Source organism: Mustela nigripes, chromosome 7, assembly GCF_022355385.1.
Source record: "Mustela nigripes isolate SB6536 chromosome 7, MUSNIG.SB6536, whole genome shotgun sequence".
In the NCBI taxonomy this organism is placed as follows: domain Eukaryota; kingdom Metazoa; phylum Chordata; class Mammalia; order Carnivora; family Mustelidae; genus Mustela; species Mustela nigripes.
The window spans coordinates 36,252,687-36,274,236 of NC_081563.1; the positions used below are offsets into that span (position 1 = coordinate 36,252,687).

The 21,550-nt window shown below is 46.2% G+C and overlaps 1 protein-coding gene across 6 annotated transcripts in view; it reads left to right on the forward strand.

The window, feature by feature from the left end:
• The window catches only part of BCL2L11 (BCL2 like 11), a 46,507-nt gene that overhangs the window by 19,291 nt on the left and 5,666 nt on the right, over positions 1-21,550 (forward strand). For 4 of the 6 annotated variants that reach the window (XM_059405587.1, XM_059405590.1, XM_059405592.1 and 1 more), the window contains one exon: positions 10,539-10,648. In XM_059405587.1, the coding sequence (XP_059261570.1) occupies positions 10,539-10,648 (110 nt within the window). Of the gene's footprint in view, positions 1-10,538; positions 10,649-13,685; positions 13,811-13,978; positions 14,349-21,550 lie in introns of those variants that run through there. The other 2 variants (XR_009405299.1, XR_009405300.1) reach the window with 2 other exon arrangements.

Here is a 21,550-nt window from a genome sequence, read left to right on the forward strand (position 1 = left end):
TTGAGTTGCAGCCTGAGCGTGTCTCCCCTTCAGCATCCGCACTCAGGGACGACACAGGCCAGCTGACCACGTGGATTGTGTCTGCAGCCCTGAGAGCTGGGATATTATGTCCCTTCAAGAAGCAGAACTCCAAGATTTGGAAACAGTTGAGGGCACATCTGATGTTGGAGGTGGGAACTCAGGCCTTTGGCACTGATGACTTGCTTTAATTTGGGCTTTGCTGACCTTCTTTACGAGTGAAAGTGGTTTCAAAGCTAAAATTTTGTAAAACAAAGGAATCAGTCATTTCAGTCTGAGAAAGGTTCAAATTAAAACAGTTTCAGTGTGATGATTCTCAACTCTAAGTTGCTCTGGGAACTACCCCCGTATATGTCATGTTCCTGGACCAGAGCATTCTTCTATTCCTTGTAGTGAAATGTTTTGATAGAACCAATTATAGATTTACTGAGTAATCGGAGACTTTTTAGAAGAAGCTGGCTTAAGCAGAAAGGATCTGCAGATTCTTACAAATGTGTGTCTATGCAGGTGTATGAGGCAAGTTGAGCTGCGCAACCTTAGTTTACTGACAGTTACTTTTTCATGGAACAAATGTGTCGGAGGACAGACTAAGATTTCTTGTGGGTTGTTTTTTTTTTTTCTTCTGGTTTTTTCATTTCTAAAGGAAAAACAATTTTTTTAAGATTTTATTTATTTATTTGAGAGCGCGAGGGGAAGACAGGCAGGGAGGGGGAGGGAATCTGAAACAGACTCCCTGATGAGTGGGGAGCCTACGCATTTCACACAGCTCAATCTCATGACCCTAGACTGTCACCTGAGCCAAAACCGAGAGTGAGACACTCAACCGACTGAGCCACCCAGGTGTGCCCCTCTTGAGAAATTTTTTAACACAAAGTAATCTAGAAATGAATTCTGCACATATGCTATGTTGGTGTATATTTGTAATTAGACCTCAATATTACTTACCCCTGAGCATAACTTCTACTAAAACTAGTCAAAAAAACTTACCAGCTTGAGAAGGAAAACAGTTTGGTGCATAATGGCAGGAGCCCAAATATTTGTAGATTTAATGAGAATTCAGGTAATATTTAATGCAGCTTATGAATGCCCACGACTCTTTTTTTCACTTGAATATTCCCCCTGTGCTTATTTGAAACTTGTAACTGTGTTTTCTTGGTAAGGAAAGCCTGCTGTAGTCTATATGCCAGCATTGTTTTCGCTGTAGTCCATTTTACTGATAGTATGTCATGGAATATGGGAGTGGAAAATTACAAAAGGTGACCCAGTCTAGTCTTGATCCCTCCACTGACCTATTACAGCCCCTGGGGCTCATCCCTCAACCTGGTGAGACACAGATGTCCTCTTCTGATGGAGAAGGGTGTTGTAGCCATTCAGTAGTGGTCAGAGGAATGGAGAGGGCGGTGGGGGGGGGGGTTGTGCTGAATTTCGGTAACCCCAGGTGAATCTGTATTGCAAAGACGGTTTCTAAGTACAGGGGTAGTCAAATCATTTTGCCCAGTTTATAAACCCATGAGGCATCAGAGCTGGGCCAGCAGCTGTGTCTACCCTGCAGGGGTCATGGGTACTGGGGAGGAGGAAGAAGCAAGTATAAACCAGAACAGATAAAAGACCTTCAAGACCACCAGACCTCATGGTCTTTCAGCACAGAATTCCACATAACTTATGCTTGGACTTGTGCCAGTGATAACCGTAACTTCCTTGCTTTTTCCTTGTGGAAGAACATAGCACAGTTTCTTACCTAACATTTGTGTGGTTTACAGGCAATGCCTGTAATTGCTGAGTTACGAAAAGGTTTTGTAGTGTCCTGAACATGAATACAGGCTAGTCAGTGGATGAAGGAACTTGAGGCTTAACCCATGTTTCTCATTGACTACACACCGTACCACTCCGGTGTTCCACTGGCTTGAGCCTTCCAGTGTCCTTATTTCACATTGCCACATTTAGTTCTTGTAACATTCTATTTATTATTGAGTTCCCTACAAAAGTTATGCAGGGCATGTGTTCACCTGCGTCCCTTAGAGGTGGGACACATACTTTCAGCCTAAACGTGCTTGTGCTCAATCAGGTCGCACAAGCTTTGAGTTTTCTAGGGAGGAGCCACCCAGCCCGAGTCAGTCTGTTAAGGACAGATATGTAAACCGTTTTGTGTCTAAGCACAACGATTACATCTTGGTGATTACACCAAAGACCGTCTGGAATTGAGGTGTCAAGTTTTCTCATATGATGTGTAGTAAAAAGAGGCAGCTGCCTTTCCTGAATTTGTTGTAAGGGAGAAGCCTTCAATGCACCTCAGGCTTCTGGTGTGTTCCCACTGCCCACACATCTGTGTTAGCACAGATGTGTGGGCAATGGGTTAGTTCTTTACTTGGTGGATGGCGATTATAAATTCCAACTGGGGAAGTTTTGATTCAAAACTGCTTAAGGGGCACCTGGGTGGCTCAGTTGGTTAAGCATCTTTTTTTTGGCTCAGGTCATGATCACAGGGTCCTGGGATCAAGTCCCACACTGGGCTCCCTGCTCATCAGGGAACCTTCTTCTCCCTCTGCTTGCCACTCCCCCTGCTTGGGCTCTCTTTCTGTGTCAAATAAATAAAAAACTTTATAAAAATAATTAAAAGAAAAACTGCTCAAGATGTAGCTTCTTGGGACTCTGTTTTTGCTCCAAGTCTTGGCCTTCACTACAACGGAGATGAAATACAGTAATTTTAAGGCCTTAATTTGAATTAGAAGAGATTTTTGTCACCTGTTTCCTGCTGCCAGTGTTACATTTCATAAAGGAAGCCACACTTATTCTGTAGTCAGGAATTTTTATATTTGTGGTTTAAATTTTCATTTCCTCCCCAATTTTTAGCTAGGTATAACATTACAAGTCACTGAAAGGTAGTAACTTCAAGCTTTTTTTAACACCTTATTCTTAAGGAACGGTTTTACGTGAATTAATGTATGGAGTCATGTATTTACTTTTAAAAGATTTCCAAAGAGCACTTCTTTTTCTGTGGTTGCGATGGAGTAAATGGTGGAATAAACCGTCTGGATAGGAGATGGCCTGCACTGTCAGTAGAAGGGACATTGGGTACATGTCTCTATCTTAAAGCAAGCTCAGAGCTGCTTTTCATTTGACTGTACCTAGTTTGGGAGTTATTTTTGTTTTTTGAAATAAGATGGCACAGTCAAATCCCCTGTAATCCTCTGAGTGGAATTTAAGACTAGAGAATGGAGCTGCAGCTGTCTGAGAGACCGGGTGCGGCTCGGCACAGTGTAGGGAAAGCAAAGAGCAGCAGTAGCATCCCGTGTCCGGCCCCCATCAGACCTAGTGCAGACCGCCGAGCGCTCTTCTGGCAGCCCATTTCTGGAGCACGCCAAGAGTGACCGGGGTGGTGATGCTGGGCCTTCCCACTGCTCGCCAGAGAACACTCAGGGAAGGAACTGGTTGAGGACCAGGTTTGGGGCACGTGGTGGCAGCTTCCTTAATTAAAGAGAGGTGAGGGGCACCTGGGTGGCCTCATTTGATTAAGCACCCGACGCTTGATCTCAGCTCAAGTCTTGATCTCAGGGTCTTGAGTTTGGACCCCACACTGGGCTCCACACTGGGCATGGAGCCTACTTAATAAAGAGAAAGAAAAAAGAAGAGAGAAGATAATAATGGAGAGGGACCATAGATTGTCTTTCTAGGCCCAGGGGACAGAAGCATGATTGGGGTGGGAGTTGGAAGGGGGACATTTCTGCTTCCTATGGGGGAGCACTTTGTAGTAGCTAATGCCCTTTAGTGAGGACTGCACTGCCTTGGGAAAAAGCAGGCCACCCACCGGGCAGTGGGCACCAAGGCCAGGTGACCTGGCATCTGGTGGCCCCTGTGCCGGGTCTCCCACCTGCCTGAGATGCTGGACTTCTGCTCTGATTGAGCGCTGGCAGTGTATGTCTTTGGACAGAGACCTTAAAAACTCAGTCTGGGTTTGCTGCTAGCATGTCACTGGCTTCTAGTACAGTTGGGAACACGTGTTGGGAGGCCGCAGCTCAGGTGAAACGGGTAAGTAGGTCTTCTGATGATGAACAGTCAATGAGAGAAGCGGCATCATACATATTGGTCTTAATGCCTTAGATTCGAATTTCCCTGTGAGAAACATAATGGGAGAAGGGGAGAGATGATGCATGCTGGTCTCCAGACTTCTGTCCAGCTTCACAGCGGTGGTTTACTGGCAGTTTCCAAATGGTCAGCCTGGAAGTGGATCAAAGCAGCTTGTTTTGACTTTCTTACTCTAGGCCGCATAAAAGCATGGGCAACACGCACTGAAAGGAGTAAGTATAAAACACTGGCTTCCTCTCCTGAACTTCATTATTTGTGGTGGTGCTATCTCCGAGCAGCTGTTTGTAAAGTACTGTCGTGAATTCACCACACAACCGTCCAGGCTTGACACGAGTGTGTACCCGGGGAAAACAGATGGAGGGACTTTGTGAGCACTGATGCTGCGATCACGGTGTTTTATTTCTCATTGCTGTCATGATCCTCCAGGGGCCCTTGTGCAACTGACACAAGATTTATCAACAAATAAAGTGATGCAAGGGAGAAACAGATAGTGGGGGTGCATGCAGTGAGATTGGGTTCTGGCTCATTTCTGAGAATGATTGGAGTTTCTAAAGGTGATTCTTACAGCATCTTCTGCAGTGAAACTTATTAGAGTGGCAGTCACTCTTTCCTCCAGGGCTAACTGGGAATCCTGGGGCATGTGGGCCTGATCACTTAGCCGGCCTGCTGGCTATGTCCTTTTTCCTCTTGTAAGCTTGTGGGTAGCTGTGACTTGATAAAGTTATTTCTGAAGATACTCACTTAAATGAGACTATCAGGTTGAGTTGACATCCCAGAATTTTTATTTTCTCAAATTAATGTCATGCTTAAAAAACGGTCACCTGCAAAGGTGTTTCTTTCTGAACGGTGTTTCTTCTGAACATTTTTGGAATTCTCTTTTGGAAGTGGTTTGGCACTGGTTTCAGAGCCAACAGAGAAATGGTCTTTTAGAGGGTCCTTATGGTTTTGGATTAAATTAAGACTCTCCTCAGGGAATAAAGATGGATGACCCTAAGATGCTGAGAGGAAGGGCCCCCACAGCCCCTGGTAATTGCCAGGCAAAATGTGTGCTTGTCTAAGTATGATCTGCTGTGTGTTGAAAATAAAAACCATCATGTCTTCAAAGTCATACATTCCATATCTGTTCGGAGTCTGAGAAATCCTTCCTTGGCTCTGAGTTGGATACATATTCAAAGCTTAATTCATGCTGACTACTTTAAAATCTAATCTTGATTCTGCCTAAGTATTTGTGGATTACCGAACATCTGAAAACAGAACAGTGTGATGTATTTCCGTGAATTTTAATTTGGTTTCTGGTTCTGCACTTGAAATACCAGTAGGGACCCCCCAGGTGGAATAGTGGCTGCCCCTCGAAGTGAGAGCTGCACCAGTCCTGTTGCTCAGAATGAGCCCATATGGGATATGGTACCCCCAGCACACACGCATGCCCCACACGGGGGTGTTTCTCTGCACCCTCACAGAGCAAAACAGCTGGGTGTGGAAACAGTGGCAGTGGTGTTGTGATGGGACCTTCGTTATTTTAACACCTGCTGTTGGTAACAGTCGGGTGGAGGCAGGTGAGCCTTCAGGAAAAGTCAGAAGGTTTGGTTTGGCTAATGTCGAGCTCACTATGAATTGACAATCTCGGGTTTTTATTTTTATTTTTTTCCATTTTCCCACCTTAGCTGACGGTGCTACAGAAAGCCCTTTGTGAAAGCCCCAGCCTGATTTCACTATCAGCCACTTAACCACGGCATTAATTTTTTCAATTGCTAAGCGTCTAAGATTTGAAATTACCATATGGGTTGGAAAATGTTCTGTAGTGGAACCAGAACAATCTGTTAATTAAATACCACACGTCTTTGCATAACTCTGACATTAAAAAATGCCCTCCTGGGGCACCTGGGTGGCTCAGTGGGTTAAGCCGCTGCTTAAAAAAAAAGTCCTCCTTTCCCTCCCTCCCTGCTCTGCCAACACTGGTACAGAGAAATGAATTAATTAGATTTTCTGTAGGAAATAATGGTACAGTAAATCCTGGATTTCAAAAGATTGTTTCTAAGAGTTTTGATGAAAATTCAGCAAACATTTCACACTTTTGACAAAATTGCCTATGTCCGGCACAGTTGTTTTATTTTTGATTCGTAGCTTTGGTTAGAAAATCTGGACCCAGCAGGTTCCCCCAGGCCAGTCTGGTGCTTGTAGTATACGAGCTGGCCTTTCCTGGGCTTTAGGTTACTGCTTTGGGACAGCTTTACATTTAGATCAGTATATATTTTATTCTGTTTTTTATTCTCCCCTAAGTATTAGTGTCAGGTTCACAGAGTGACCTGATTTCTTCAATGCGGAAATTACATTTTTTAATGGGCAAAATACATCTCACCAGAATTTTCCCTTTGGAGAATTTTTTATGTGCATGTAAAATTGCCTTATAAGCTAAACTTTTTATTTTCTTGACTAGTAGTAAGAGTTTCTGTTTCAAGTACAGACCCATTTTATTGATCAGGTATCCACATTTATGGTTGTGAAACACATTGTGGATAGAAAGTTGCATATTTGTGCTTGATACTTACAGATGAGAAATATAAGTGTAAGTTATCATTTTAATAGGTAGACTTTGTTATTATAATGGGTGTAGTCAGGTCAGCATCTGGGTAGAATTATGACAGTGAGGGTAGATTGGCTTTGAATATTCCCTGCCTCTGAGCCCCACCTGCTTCAGGTGCACCTTTTAGAAGACCATACCCTGAATCCTTCACTGTTGTGGGGGTTCACGCTCTGGGTGACAGTGGCGCAGAATTAAACAAATGACTTTGAGCTTTGACCAGCACTACCATGGGGCCGACAGACTCATTCTCTAGGGTCAGCCTGACCCCCATCTTTTGTTCCGGTGGGTTCTTGTGTGACATGAGGCCAAATAGGACACTAAGATTAAACTAGTGATAAGGTTGAGAAAATCTTCCCCCACCCCCCAAAGAGAAGATATTTTGGTCACTTTGGAAATTATCTTTGAAATTTATGTTGAAAAACTCACTGTACTAAGATTAAGACTTCCCTTGTAAAATACAGGAATAGGATTCCCTTTAGGATATTCAGAATAGAACTTTTGTCTTAAGCTGTCTACTCTGTGTACATGTTAGGTAGGTTTTATTGCAGAATGAATGATAGTCACTTTAGCTTTAATAGGGAAGTCATTTTAACATTTAACATTGATAGTCATTTTAGCTTGTTGAAGGAACAAGAAAAGAAAAACATTTTCTTCAAGAGCCAAATGGTGACTTGTGCTGTATTAGAGTAGTCCAGGCAGATCAGTCTCCTTGGCAGAAGTTAATTTCTAGTGTTGTTATTGGATTAGATGGTGTTGTTACTCATCTAGGTCAGCTTAAACAAAAATACACCTAAGTACAGATAGAGAGCTCTGATCTGTTGTTCTAACCAGTCAGTGTCTGCTTAGCTGGGTCTGATCCAATATCTTGGGTTCCTTAAAACTCCAGGACGTCCCCGAGGTGCCTTGCCTGTTGCTCAGTGTTCTTGGGGGTCTGGGCTGTGGAGCATCCGCACCAGAGTTGCCTAGGAAACCCGAGAGCGGGCGGCCTCCTGGGCCTCCCACAGACACTCCCACCCTGTGTCTCACTGCCACAGACTTCGTGGGTATGTTTGTGTCTGTACATTTATTCAAGCTACCAAACTGTTTTTGCCTAGAGAAGAAACACTTAGAGAAGAAACTCCTTTGCCTCCTTTCCCAAAATACAGCAGAGCACTTACCTCTGAGAACACGTTGAGTCTGGCCACCAAGGTTCCATATTTCCTTCTTGGCTGCTGGCTGGGTTGATGTGTTCACTAGGTGCTAGTTGGATGATAAGCCGACTTCTGACACAAGACCGACCCCTTTGATGGTTACCAGCCCAGGCGTAAGCCAGGCAGAACCTTCCAGACCACACGCAGAGTAAGTAAAGTAAGGGTGTGAAGGAGAAGGCAGTAGGCTTCATCTCCGGGTTGGGGGAAATTAACTGCGGGAGTTATTTTTGTTTCGTGTTATAACAGATACCAAGGTTTCTTCCAAGTGTCGTGTCCAGAGAAACTTCACATTTAAGTTTCAAAATTTAATCCGGAAGGATGTCAACTCCACCGGAGCAGGGCTTGTCCTGTGTGGTTGCTATACGGAGAGCACCTCTTAGAATAGTGTCTGGCACCGGCGTTATTAGCATTCGTTGGGTACTTTAGTGAATGTCTTGATTGATTAAGCACTGGGTAATTTCCAGGTGTTTTTTGCCTGTCTTACCATCTTTATAAGACCCACTATCTATAGTTTACCCATTTTTTTTTTTTTTTGGATAATTGGTATTTTTTTTCATTTCCGACTCTAGGATTAAAAGCAGATTACCCTTTTTTATTATTTTAGTTTTATTTTGTTCTTATGTAAATTGTATGCACAATGTGAGACTTGAACTCACCCAGAGTCACATGTTCCACCCAGTGGGCCAGTCAGGCGCCCTTGAGAGCAGATACTCTACTCTTCAAGAAAGCCTTGCGTAGTGACAGACAGGTGGGGGCTCTGAAACCCAGGAGAGGCATGTGGCAGTAGCTGTGAGGTGGCCATACGGTGTCTGCTTGCTAGTCTGGTCATCTGTGGATGGGGCAGCTGTGTCCCTGGAGGCCTGGAGAGCGGGATGGCATGAAATGACTCATACCGGACCTTCAGGCTCTGAGGTGTAGTAGGCATTCTAAGAGCTTTCCTTTCTCTCAGGGGTGAGTCGACTTTTTTAATGGCATCTGAAGTTGGGGTGGGAAACCACTTGATTGCTGATAGTATAAAAGGAATAGTAATGATCGGGGACCTGTGACAGACCAAAGTGCTGTAAACCCAAGAGGAGGAAGTGAGCTATTATATCACTACCTGGCATCACATCTACCCTGAAATTCTGTTTCTTGCCAGTTTTGGCCATTTAAATTTTAATTTTAATAGGCTTTTACAGAATAATGATAAAACTGTGTGGCAAAGATACAGCCAGAGTAATTTTTTATGTGGTTGGGGGTGTATTCAGGGGCTTATCCTAGACGTTTCTCTGTGGTCAGCCTTCACGTTCTCTCCTAGGGCTTTCTTCCCCTTGTCTTACTCACAGAGCACAGATAATTCTGGAGAGCACCCATGTGCATTCTTCACATGCACACGTGTACACACACAACACACATACAACACACTCCATGCCCACCCTCTCTCAGGCACTTCCTCTTTGTGGGCATCATTGTTGGATTCCTTTGGGTAGGGGTTGGGAAACAAAGAAGATGGACGAGTTTTGAGAAGACGTCATGAAAAAAATTTTTTTTCAGAGTGTGCTTTTATAGAGCTATGAGTCAACATTAGATTTACTTACAACCATAAAATTCAGAAACCCCACATACAAAATATTTTTACAAAAATACAAAACAGAAAGCCATATGTCTAGGATTGTAAAATCTGATCATTTCAGGTTTTTAAATATTTTGCTGTGGTCAGAACATACCCCATGTGTCTAATTGTGACTACAGCGTGTCCTTGCTACCAGTGAGTTAACAAGTCACAGGCCCAAGAACCTCATCTCTTCCTGTGCCTGCAGTGCTGGACTGTTCACAGCACAGTGAGAATGCCATCTTCCTGGTGCCTTTTGGGGTCTTTTGATGACTCCTGTTTTTGCTTCCCTTCACATGCCTTTCCATCAACAAACGATTGGGGGGACTGGGTGTGAATGTTAGTGACAGCTTAATGAAAAGGCAAACCTCCCTCTTTTTTCTTCTTTCAAAAATGCCTTTGCTCCTTTACCCAGAACGTTTCCTCTCCCCGTGTGGGGTTTGCAGACTTGAATCCACCTTTGTGGGCTCCATTAATACTGAGACAGAACTCACAGGTATGTCTTAATTTGGGCACGGGGTAGCACTTGTAAGGATGGGGTTGCTGCACCTGCTGCCATAGAAACGAGTCCATTCAGGTAGCTTGCTGTTCTCAGGTTTTCCCTTACTCTGTAGATTGAAATAGGACCACCGCTTCATCCCTGTTCCTGTGTGATGTTTGACATTTCCTTAGGAGATCTACCTTGAATTAAGGTGTTGTTATTTTACCAACAACCTAGCTTTTTTTATGTTCTCCTTTGTGTTTCAAGTATGATTTTGTGGGGGAGGGTGTCATCTTTATTATACCACTTTTGTGTTAGTCTGTCTTGAAATGGAAGCATGCTCATTCACTGGCCAGAATATTTTTAGGTTTTATAATTCCGAGTCTCTGGTTTTGAAAAAAGTCAGTTCTTTGTCCATTAGTCTTTAACCAAACTGAGGTAGCAGACCTCCCCACCGTCATGTCGTGCACAGTCCTGAAGTAAGGGAGAGTCTAAAAGCAAAGCAGAGTGTGTGGAGATGGGCTTGCTTCTAGAACGTGCTAAATGATCTATGGAAAACAATGTGATTTTGTTCTGTTTGTTCTGATGCAGCTTCCAGGAGGCAGTCTCAGGCTGTACCTGCAGATATGCGCCCGGAGATGTGGATTGCGCAGGAGTTGCGGCGTATTGGAGACGAGTTTAATGCATATTACCCAAGGAGGGTAATGATGTTTTATTTACTCCTTTTCCTCACACCCTCCCCTTCCCCACAATTGGTTTTTATTCCTTTCCCCTAAGATGACTAGTAATAATTCTGTGCTTACTTGGGAAATGTGAGCTATTGACTATGTGAAACCATTGTTTCTCCCGTTTTCCATGTGAAAATGTTTTATGGATGGATTCAAGTCCTGGTAACTAAATAGAATATGGTATAAGGTGGCACAGGTGTTTCATGAGCAGACCTTAAAGCATCCATGCTAAGAAAGGGGTTATGGATCTGCTTTGATGTATTCCCACATAAACAGTAATGTAGTTTTCAATCCGTACGGAGGGTTTCTGCACTCCATTTGGGCCGTTGGGATCAGAGTTAAAGGCTTACTAAACCATCCATCTTTAATCAGCCAGAGGCTGTGATGCCCGCGGTAGTCCTGTAACGGCACCCCTGGAGTTTGACGGGTGACCCGTCAGAGCAGGAGAGCCACCCCTGCAGCCCATGGTGCTGTCTGTCAGCAGGCTATTAACCAGGGGTCTGGGACCCCTGGGCATAAAAATGTTACACCCCTAATTGACTGCCACTTACATTGTAAGGCATGCTGTTGATTTTAAAAAAGCCAAAAAAAAAAACCCCTATGTCGTCTTCAGATACAGTTTATTTTGTTGATTTTGCCCATTGACAGTAGCCATTACCACTTGAACACCTTTTGTCCATGGAAGACTTCCAAAATGTGTGGGCTCCAGCTCTGGGAGTTCCGGCTCTTATGAGCGATGTGAGTACTTCCTGGAAAGGGCACACTTGCAAAGATTTGATATAATTTTGGCTTGTTTACATTTTTCCAAACGACCAAGTATGAGGATATTCCTATTGATTTATCCAAAAAGAAGACACGTCTTATTTTGTAGAAAAAGCTGTAATTGTTACTACCCTTCTTCTTACTGTGCCACTGGTCTTGTGGCTCCTTTTTTCTGAATATTACAGCTTCTTACAAGTATCCCTTTGAGATTTTTTTTTTTAATCTTTTTTCCCCCCTCCAGAAGGAGAGGTCATGCTTAGAGTACCCCAGTATTTGCATTCTGCTTTGAACATTGGTCTCTTTTTTAGCTAAGTGTCAGTTAGTTAAGTGGATGTTACCTGTTCATTGCTTTGAGTCCATTCTTGCTTTCCTGTCCGTGTAATGCCTTTCAGTCTTTTTTATACACATGGAAACGTCTTCCCATTTGCAGAGGGTCCCTCATTTAGTCCTTCAGTATAGGGTCCCTGTAAAGGAGCTAGGGGTACTCTGAAAACTCTCGTTGGATCCTCCTCATACCTTCCTATGGATATGTGTGTGTGTGTGTGTGTTCGTGCATGCATGCACACACGTGTGTGTGTGAGTTTGATGAGAAATGTGCTATAGTACGATTCTGTCATTAAATGAGAACTGTCACATTGATGAATGGGTTTAAGAATCTCTTAATGTGGCCGTCTTTAGCTGGCAAGAATATCCAGCATCCTGCCTCTGCTGTTTACGGTGTATAAATTCCTTCTCAACCTAGCTCTGAAATGGCAGTTGTTTTTAGAAGGTTGATTGTTTCATAATTTCCCACTAGAGTTACACTTCCCCCGACCTCCAGCTCCTTTGCCGTGGTTTTCCTGAAGGGATTTTGGTGTTCCTGTGTGTGTGACTGGACTTGACCCTCTTGCTGGGCCAGAAGAGACTAGCCAGAAGCAGGGCCCCAGTGCATTCATGATGACCTCCTGCTGGGGTGGGAAGGCTGATTCTGGGGGACGTGGCCATAATTCAACAGGAAAAGATGGCGGAGTGGCCTCTCACAATGAGCCTAAGCAGCGAATTGACCAGTGTGCTGGGTCTGCCTCCTTCTGCATCTTGAAGGAGTTTGTAGATGTCCTTAGGCCAGGTCTGACTTGGATGGGGCTGCCCAAGAGAGAGGAGGCTGTTGGGTCCTGGTGCCTTTAGAGTCCAGAAGCCCTGGACACCCACACAGCCCCACTTTTAGGGACTAGATCAGAACCTTTGGCCACAGAGCTTGAGGTCTTGTAATGATATTATGTGTAAGTTTCTCTTTAATCTTTACACAGGGTATCAGTGACTCTATAATGTTTCACCTGGGCCTGCCCAGATGGACCTGGTTGGTGCACCTCCATGGTGGCCTGCGTGCTCAGTGATAAGACACCTGGGCCAGCCGTGGCACGGGGGTGGGCGCACAGCGTAGGCCAAAGAGGTGGACGTTCTAGTCCCATGCAAATGGGACACGAGCTGTGGGGTTGTTTTCATTACCTTGTCTGTCCATGGGAGGTGAGAAAAGCAGTGTCTGGCGGGTTATGTCCTTCCTCCCCTCCGCTTCTCCCAGGGTTACTTCACAGTTTAATGTTTAAAAGGATATTGGACATGGCCCTGTCTGTTCAAATGAGATGCAATCTGTTTGTTCTCTGTGCTTTTGGTAAAATAAATATAAGCTAATTTCATTGCAATATCACAGTTTTCTGCTTGTAAGCCTTATTTTGCATCTCTTAAAAAAAAAATGAACCAATGTCAAAATGTGGTCACTAATAATTTAGGGACTCTAGCTTTCTAAGTAGACTGGGGATATTGGGGGAGACATAAGGACAGACACTAGGTGATAACCTGTTTTTTCTATAATGAAGGCAAATATATTCTCCAGATTTTATGAATTGCCCATTCAAAACACCAGATTCTGGATAGTGATGCAGTGACCCCCAAAGCGACAGATGCCTCTTGATATTGTTGGTTAAAAGTAATCCAGAGTCTACAGTGTCCATTCATTGGGGGTAGAAATCTGGGGAAGAAATGGGAGGCGGTAGTGGAAAGTCATGCATTCAAATCATCTGCTGTCTCACAGAGGGGAGTCACTTCTCAGTGAGCGGTGCACAGCCCCGCCTTGCTTTATAATGGTTGCTTGCATTTTAAATATTGAGTGTCTTTATTTGCTTAATACTATTACAGTACCTTTTCTAAAGTGTTGGTCTTTTACTGCCATGAGCCTTGCGAAGCCTGACAGGATATTTTCCCATTTTTTCAGTTAGAGCAATAGAGGAAGGTGTCGTGTAGTTGTCATGTGTTCAGTCCACTTAAGGGCAGTGGGGAAGCGTATGAAACGGAGCTGTGGAGTCTGAATCCTTGAAGGAGGAGGTGTGAGAGGCACAGGTGAGCGCAAAGTCCCAGTGCATGTTCCCCTTTTCTTATGTGACTCCGTGTACTTGCCCCCAAACAACCCCGCCAGGGCAGAGCGACCCGTGTCCCCCTCTGTCTGGTAAGTTTGACCGCTCCAAGTCTGATGTATTTTTGTAACTTTTTGTTTTGAAATAATTTCAGACTTCCCATCTAAAAGTCGCAAGAATGGTACAAAGAACCCTCTTCTATCTGTCGCCCGAGTTCCCCACCGTTCCCGTGTCGCCGCATCTGCTTTAATGTTCTCCTCCTTCTATACCTGTGCACGTGTTGTTTTCTGGACTCCGGGAATAAATGCTAGGTGTGATGTTCTTTCGCCCTCAAATCCATCAATGTGTGTTTCCTAAGAATAAGAGTATTCTCTTACATAACCACAGTGTAATTCTCAAAATCAGGAAATTAGCAGTGTGACAGTACTGTTATGTAATCTGTGGACCTCATCCAAACTTTACCAGTTGTGCCAAAAATGTCCTTTATAGTAACAACAAAAAAATAAAAAAGTTTTTTTTTCTGGCCCAGGATCCAGTTTAAAGTCGTGCGTTAAATTTAGTTGTCTTATCCCTTTGATGCCATTGATTTGGAACTATTCCTCCGTCTCTGTGACCCTGAAGGGTCACAGGACAGGTATTTTATGGATACTCCCTGAATTTGATTTGATTTGTCTGTTGTCTCCTTGGGATAAGATTCGAGTTGTGTGCTTGGGCAGGAGTACGGCAGGGGCGACATCGTGTCCTCTCCCATCAGGTCCCCAACGGGGAGTCCGTTGGCCCTGTCACTGGTGATGCTGACTCTACTCAAAGCTGGCACCTTCCAGTCGAAAGCCAGCGTGTTTCTATTTGTAATGGGAGGGAGGTGTGTGTAGAGGATGAACGACTTCCTTTCCCCATTATATTTTTATCCCGTTCATCAGCCTACATTCATGGGTCCCTGTTTAATTCAGTAGGTTCCTCTGCATTATTATCCTGGGTACTTAATTTGATCCTCAGATTGTCACAGATCTGGCCAGTGGTGGGCCTCTGGTGTGTTTTCACCTGTCAGTTCAGCATTAAAGGGCCTCAATTGTGCAGGCACATCTAGAACATGCTCCAGGACAAAATCCGAGCACCCGTGGAGGTGGTGGAGCTTCCAGAAGGCATCTGTTGCTGAGTAGTCTACACCCACATGGTGCCGTGACTTTTCCAGCCCCACTCTGCACCCCACCCCTGTGTCCGGGCTCAAGGATTGCTGGGGAGAGTGGAAGTCAGAGGACTTGGAGGGAAGAAGATTTCTCAGAGAAGCTAGATCTTTGTTTTGAGCTTTATGAAGAGGGTGAGTGGCTCATATTCAGCTGAGTGGTGGGGCATGGAGTGCTGTGTGCTTACTGCCCATTCTAAGGGGATGGTCCTCTTGGATGGGATTCTTAGCCATGGGCCAAGGGTGCAGGCCCGTCTGTGGAGCATGTGCTGGGCCCTTCAGAACATTGGAACATGTGCTCTTGGGGTAATTAGACCCATCCTCTACTCCACGTCTGCCTCCCCCTCTTCCCCATTACCAAGGCTGCCATCGTTCACCTTTGGTGGCCTCCCCCAAGCCTTGTAGTCAGGATATCCAGCCTAGTTTGCTCTGTGCACAGGTAGACTTCTCTTGGTTGATAGTGACTTGGGGATGTCCTGGCCGTGGCCTGCCTTGAGCAGCAGCACGTGAAACTACGTCAGACCCTCTAGATGGGCCAAGAAGTGAATGAAAACCCTTTCATTGTTTGATCCCAAGAAACAGTGTATCTTTTGTTTACACTGCTTGCTTCCTACTTCTTCTGTCCCAGGCATGTGCAGGCATGAGTAGACTGAACTGTAGGCCAACTGAAGTATAGCACCAAACCAGACAAAGTAGAGAGGGAAAGGGAGGTGGCTCACACACTGGTTTAGGTGGAAACAAAAGCTTAATGGAAGTGTCACCCATTTGCATTTTCATACATAATACATGAACTTGAACTCTTCCTCTGCTGTCCTTCCCAGGACATGAACTCCCTGTGCTGTCGGATTCCTGGTTTTATAAATGATACTGTTCTATAGGTAATGTACAACGGGGAGGATCTAATCGGTAGCTGTCTTGTTTGGGAATAGCATAACCTGAACATAAACTCAGAGATGTGTGTCCTCGGACAACATTCCTTTGAGTCCCTCAATAAATGAACATAGAAGCTTTGTAAATGAGCCACTTTCTGTTACTGTTTGAGCAAAGAATAGTGAAAAACCAGCATATGAATTAGTACATTGAAACTGGACGCCTCTCATGAGATGGTGAGTCGCCCACAAGTTGATAAAATGACAGTTTTCATAGCAAAAACTGTTGTGAGCAGCTTAAGTGAATTAGTGCCCATCATTGATCTGTGACACAGTTTGAAGAATCGGTGAGTGTTTGCCTTCTAGCTGGAGGAGGGAGCTCGGGGTTTTGGCTTTAGGAGCCTTCCGATGCCCCCATTGCAGAGTCACTGGAGCCTGTGTGATCCAGGAGTCGTCCTTCTTACGGCTTCAGCCCTTCGTGTCTTTCCCTGAGACCTTCGGGACAGCACGTGGTTGCGCTCACTGATCCCAATGGCAGCTGTGGATGGCAGGTTTTCTGAACGAGGGCATTCCATGACTTGGGGATAAAGTGTGATCTTATAGGAAAGCAGGACTTGTGGACAGGTGTGAGAACTTTGGGGTGAGGCCTTGAATCTTACTCTATCCATTATATCCTCTAGGCACCCCGTTTTCTCTCAGCCTCCTCAGGGATGTGGTGAAGGTCACAGGGACCCATTCAGGGACGGAGCTCGAAATTGCTATCATCGCTAGCCCGTCATGCTGAGGTTTCTCTGCACTAGAACTGAAACATTTCTCAGCTGGTCTTCAGAGTTGAGACGGATGCTGCTGACTTGGTTCACTTGTTCAGTACCCTGCTTGTGTTGGGCCCTACCGATGCGTGCTGTGTCTGGGTATGCACAAACAGGAGACGGGGCTGGGGCGCTGGGGTGTGTTTCAATGGCTGGGTGGGCATCGCCCTGGGTGCGGCGGTGTCCGTACACGCTGCCCGCGGCTGCCGCTCCATCCGCCTGTAGCAGGTGGGTACACCTGCACGCCTGCCTCGCGGTGGGTGGGGAGGACCCGGGCCATTCACACAGAACTGTTCAGAGGTGCAGGTGCCCGGAGGGGGACTTCAGAGAGGTCTGTCTGGGGTTTTTTAATCTCTGGAGGAGGAAATGAAGATGCACATGAGGCGAGGCTCGCAGTCTGCAGCCGCTCTCACCATCCTTCGCTAGCCTTCTCCCAGCTGATCCAGAGCAGAGCGCTTGGGGCTGTGGTCACAGAGCGTTATGTCTCAGCAGCACTTCTCTGGGGCTGGGGCATTTCAGAGCCATGTATTCTTGCTCCAGGGCTCATGTTTTGTCTGACGGAGGCCCCCCCGCCCCACCGCACCCACGTATCTCTGGCTCCTCTGCAGTTGCTCCCCATGCAGTGCCACACATCCCGGGTGACAGTCCGAGGGCCACCGAGTCAGAGATCTGCCAGGAGAGGGGTGTGCGCCGTGCTGCCTGAAGAAAACCCTGGGAATGCAGGGCCTGACAGCAAGTCAGCAGGGGAAGCGCTTGGTCTGCAGAAAGCCTGAGCTATAATAGTTTCTTTGAAATGATACATCAGAAGCAAAGGAGAGGCAGATTCACACTGATGGGATTTTTCTGTGACTTCCCCTCCTGGGGAGGTCAGCGGCTGCTCCCGAGGTGGGAGAACTCCCTCCTGCTCAGCCTGTGGGAGCATCACGTCTGGGGGAGGGGCTCCTGGCACCCTTTCCACAGCTGTGTTGACATCAGAGTGAGTTAGGCACAAGCTATGCAAATCCCCCCGTTGCCGTGGTGATGAATAGAAAGTGAATCTGGGCAGCACTGCAGCGGCGGCCTGACACCTGAAAGCAGGAGGCTGTCAAACCTCCTCTAAAATCTGGGCCAAGGTGGAGAGACCCAAGATGCTCCGTGTGGTAGGCCCTTTTCCTCTCTGATCTCTGCCTCCGTCACTTGTCATGTAAAATACTGTTTAGGTTGTTTTAGGTTATAAATGCATAGAGGTGGTCTTCCATCAGGATCACTCCAGCTTGCTCTGCTCCCTCCACCCACCCACCCAGTCAGCTTGGATTGTGGCAACAACACCCATGCATGTCCTGGAAGATGCCACGACAGCCCCTAGGGGACCAGACACCACCCAGACACTCACGTGACACATCCCCGCTTGTCGATCTGGGGCAGACGTTCCCTGTCAGTCTCAATTGAGAGAAAAGAATTCACAGTCCGGAATTCTGTCTCTTCTAACATGTTACCACTCAAAGATTACATCCTTCTAAAAAGGAAGAAAAAAAAGTTACTAAGGACCTGTTAGGTATTCAGTGTTGAAATTCTGTAAGGGGTTTTTTGAGTGAGTTTAAAAACTGCTGTGTGTTTCAGAGTTCTGTAGGTATTCCTTGCTTTTTCACTTGTCTCTTAGAATTTGCTTTTGAGCTCTCTGGTATAATGGTGAAGATCAGGCCGTCTTTACCTTGTTACTTTGACTGCCAGGAAGCTCTTAGCCAAAGTCTGGCTCTTTGACAGTAGACCTCAGCCCTGGTTCCCAGGGTAAGTCTCTATTGATGTCATTTCTTATCTCTCTTAACATTCATGTTTTTTGCGCTGTGCCCATCTGTGATTTTTGTGCTTCAGCTTCCTTGAGTAATGCCAAATGTATATGTGTTGTCCTTTCTGAGTCCTTTGGCCCAGTGGGGATTGGACCAGCCTTTGGAGTGTGGATTAGTGAGCTCTTGTGCTGAAGTCTGAGTTGAGTTGACTTGATTTTGATTCTACAAGTTTGGTCTGTCCCCTCGTCTGTGAAATCTGAAAGAGAGTTATACTGGCCCACAGCTCGTTGTGAAGACTGAGAAGGTGTGTGGTATATCATTTTGTTGAGTGGAGGCAGTGAGTGACTCTTCTGGACCCTGGGCAAGGGCACCCCAAATCTGAAGGCCTGGTGTGTTTCGGGCGGCTTCTCAGAGCCTGGGCTCATCTCTGCCTGCGGAAGAGCAGAGCTGGCCCCAGAACTGTGCTCTCCGGTTGTGCGGTGCTTCTCCCAACCACCTTGGACTGCCTGGGCTCAGGGTCTCTTGTATCTGCATGCTTGCTTCCCTGGACTGGGCAGGAGGGGATGTTCTGCTCGGATTATTTTCGTATTATGATAGTAATTGAATTCTGATACTTGGTTGTTCCTCTCAAGTTGAAGGCGGTTCTCGTGCAGACGCCTCTGTGGAGGCTAGTGCTGTGTCCTGTGCCTGGCTGCTGCAGGCGGAGGTAGTCCTGTGTTTCAGGGCCGCGGTGGCTCAGAGGTCCCCAGCTTCTTGCAAGTCTGCCCGGACCCCACCCAGGGCATTCCTTTGGCACAGCCTCACCCCCAGCTACCACCCAGGTTGAGCCCGTGTCCTCTGGTGAGGACATAAGGGAACTGTTTGGGGATTCCCTGCTGAATGCTCTCAACACTGTCTCCAGGGACACTTCTCAGATCTTCCAAGAAGTGCCTGAGTCTCCCGCAGGGAAGCATGTCCCAGCTCTGGGCCTTCCTGCCCTGGATATCCCAGGGCCCTGCTTGCCTCTCTGGCGGGCGCTGCTTTCTCTGCCATTTCATTTACCTTGTGTATTGCTATTGTCCTATTACCCCATTTATTTGTATGGCTGTTCCCCACCAGAGCGTAAGCTTCATAGAAAGAGATGCTGTCACACTTTTCTTGCATCTTGACTCCACCTCGGCACAAGCCTCCCATTTTCCTGGAATGCATATAGGTGTTCTTTACCTGCAAAGCGGGAACTTGAGTCCTGATTACAGGAGCAGGGCAGCAGCTGTGGCTTTCTTACAGGCTGCTGTCACTGTTGGTAACACCCACGGTGGCCCTTGGGCTGGGCATTGCTGTTTTGCACTTGTTGCTGATGACAAGAGGAGTTGCCCGCTGAGCCTAGTGGATGCAGGCTTTCCGAGGCAGGCCCCAGCACACTCCCTGCCCCATGCAAGCAGGCCTAGGGGCTGTAGCCCCTGACCCAGACAGGAGTATGGACTGTCAGAATTAGTTCCTGGAGAGAGATAAAAAAGCTGAATGTTGAAGGAGTCCTCTTCTGGACACATGGGATGGCCATAAAAGTCAGTTACCCCAAAGGATATAGTTCCTGATCTAAACGGTGGAGATAAAAGACCCAACAGAATGGGGCCCTACACTTCAAGCACTTGTGTTTTTCGTGTGTGTGTGTGTGTGTGCGCGCCCGTGTGTGTAAGCAGAAGAGATCACTATAATGCATAAATGGTTTGCACTTCGTAGCATATTTATTTTAAATAATCTCCTTTATCCAAATGCAGCCATTAACATATCTTTCTAAAGTACTTTTATGAATTAATGTAAAACAGCATTATACAACTCAGATCTAAGAAGTGTTATCTTAAAGAGGGAAGGAACCAGGAATGTTCACTAAGCATGAAAAGGTATATTCCTTTGCTAGGACTGCCATAACAGAGTACCACGGGGAGGGGTGTGTTGAACAACAGAACTGTTCGCTCACAGTCCTGGAGGCCAGAGGACTGAGATCTCGGGCTGGTTGTGCTGACAAGTGCTCGGAGCTGTTGGCTGGGGCCTGGCTGGTGTTCTCACCTGCCGGTGCCCATGCCTCCTGCCCCTCACTGGCATCATCAGGCACCTACCGTGTGCTCCTGTGAATGAGCCGATGCGTGCGGCTGCAGGTGCTAGAGGGCAGCGAGTCTGCAAGAAGCAGGAGCTGCCTGTCCTCCAGCTGCTCCGGAGCAACAGGCCGTACACGCTGAGCTGTGCCAGCTTCAGCCGGCTATGCCAGCGGTCAAGGGTTTTCGGGACTGGTGTGGCCTTGGAATTCAGTCGTAATGGCTTCCTCCATTGAATGTTGTCCAAAAGCAGTTTCTTGCTGGCTTAAAAGCAAAAAGCATGTGCCATGTTGTCACGCGCACTGCCTGAGAGAGTAGGCGTCCTGCTGTCCTTCCTGAGTAGTTGTAGCATCTTCTTGCTCAGGGATTGGGTGTTCCTGTTGCCAGAATTTCCTGCATGGCCCCTGCCCCCTCCCCAGCTTCCTTTGAACATCCCCATGTCCTTTACACTTGACATGCAAGCAGAACTCTAAAGAACTTGAAAAAACTGGTCTTGTGATAAGACTCTTAAACGTCACGGCCACTGCCATCCACCCGATGTCCTCAAAGGGTAGGTGGGGGATATCTCCTCTCAGACGCGGCCAGTTCTGGAATATAAAATGAGCTGCGCGGAAGCAGTTGGGGTCTGTCCCCTTGCTGGAGTCACTTTGACCCCATTCTCTTGTCTTACCGAGGCTGGGAGTGACACCTGGCTGACACAAGATTTCCCACCTTGAAGAGATTGCTTAGCCCTGTGCACACTTTCTTCATTTTAGTAAGTCGTGGTTTTATTTTGAATAAGCCTCTTTCAACCTATTAATATTAGTCTCAACTAAAATTAACCTTCCCCTAAATTATTCTCACACAGAAAAACCAAAGTAATTTTGAAAGTTAAATCAAAACAAAGCAATCTTGTGTGTAAAACAGATAAAAATCACAGACTGTGGTTACGGAGCGCCTGTACAGGAATCGCTTACAGAAAGCTGATTTCCTCCAGTCTGGTTATGGAAGGAGAACGGGAAATGCCCGGGCCTTATCACAATCCCAC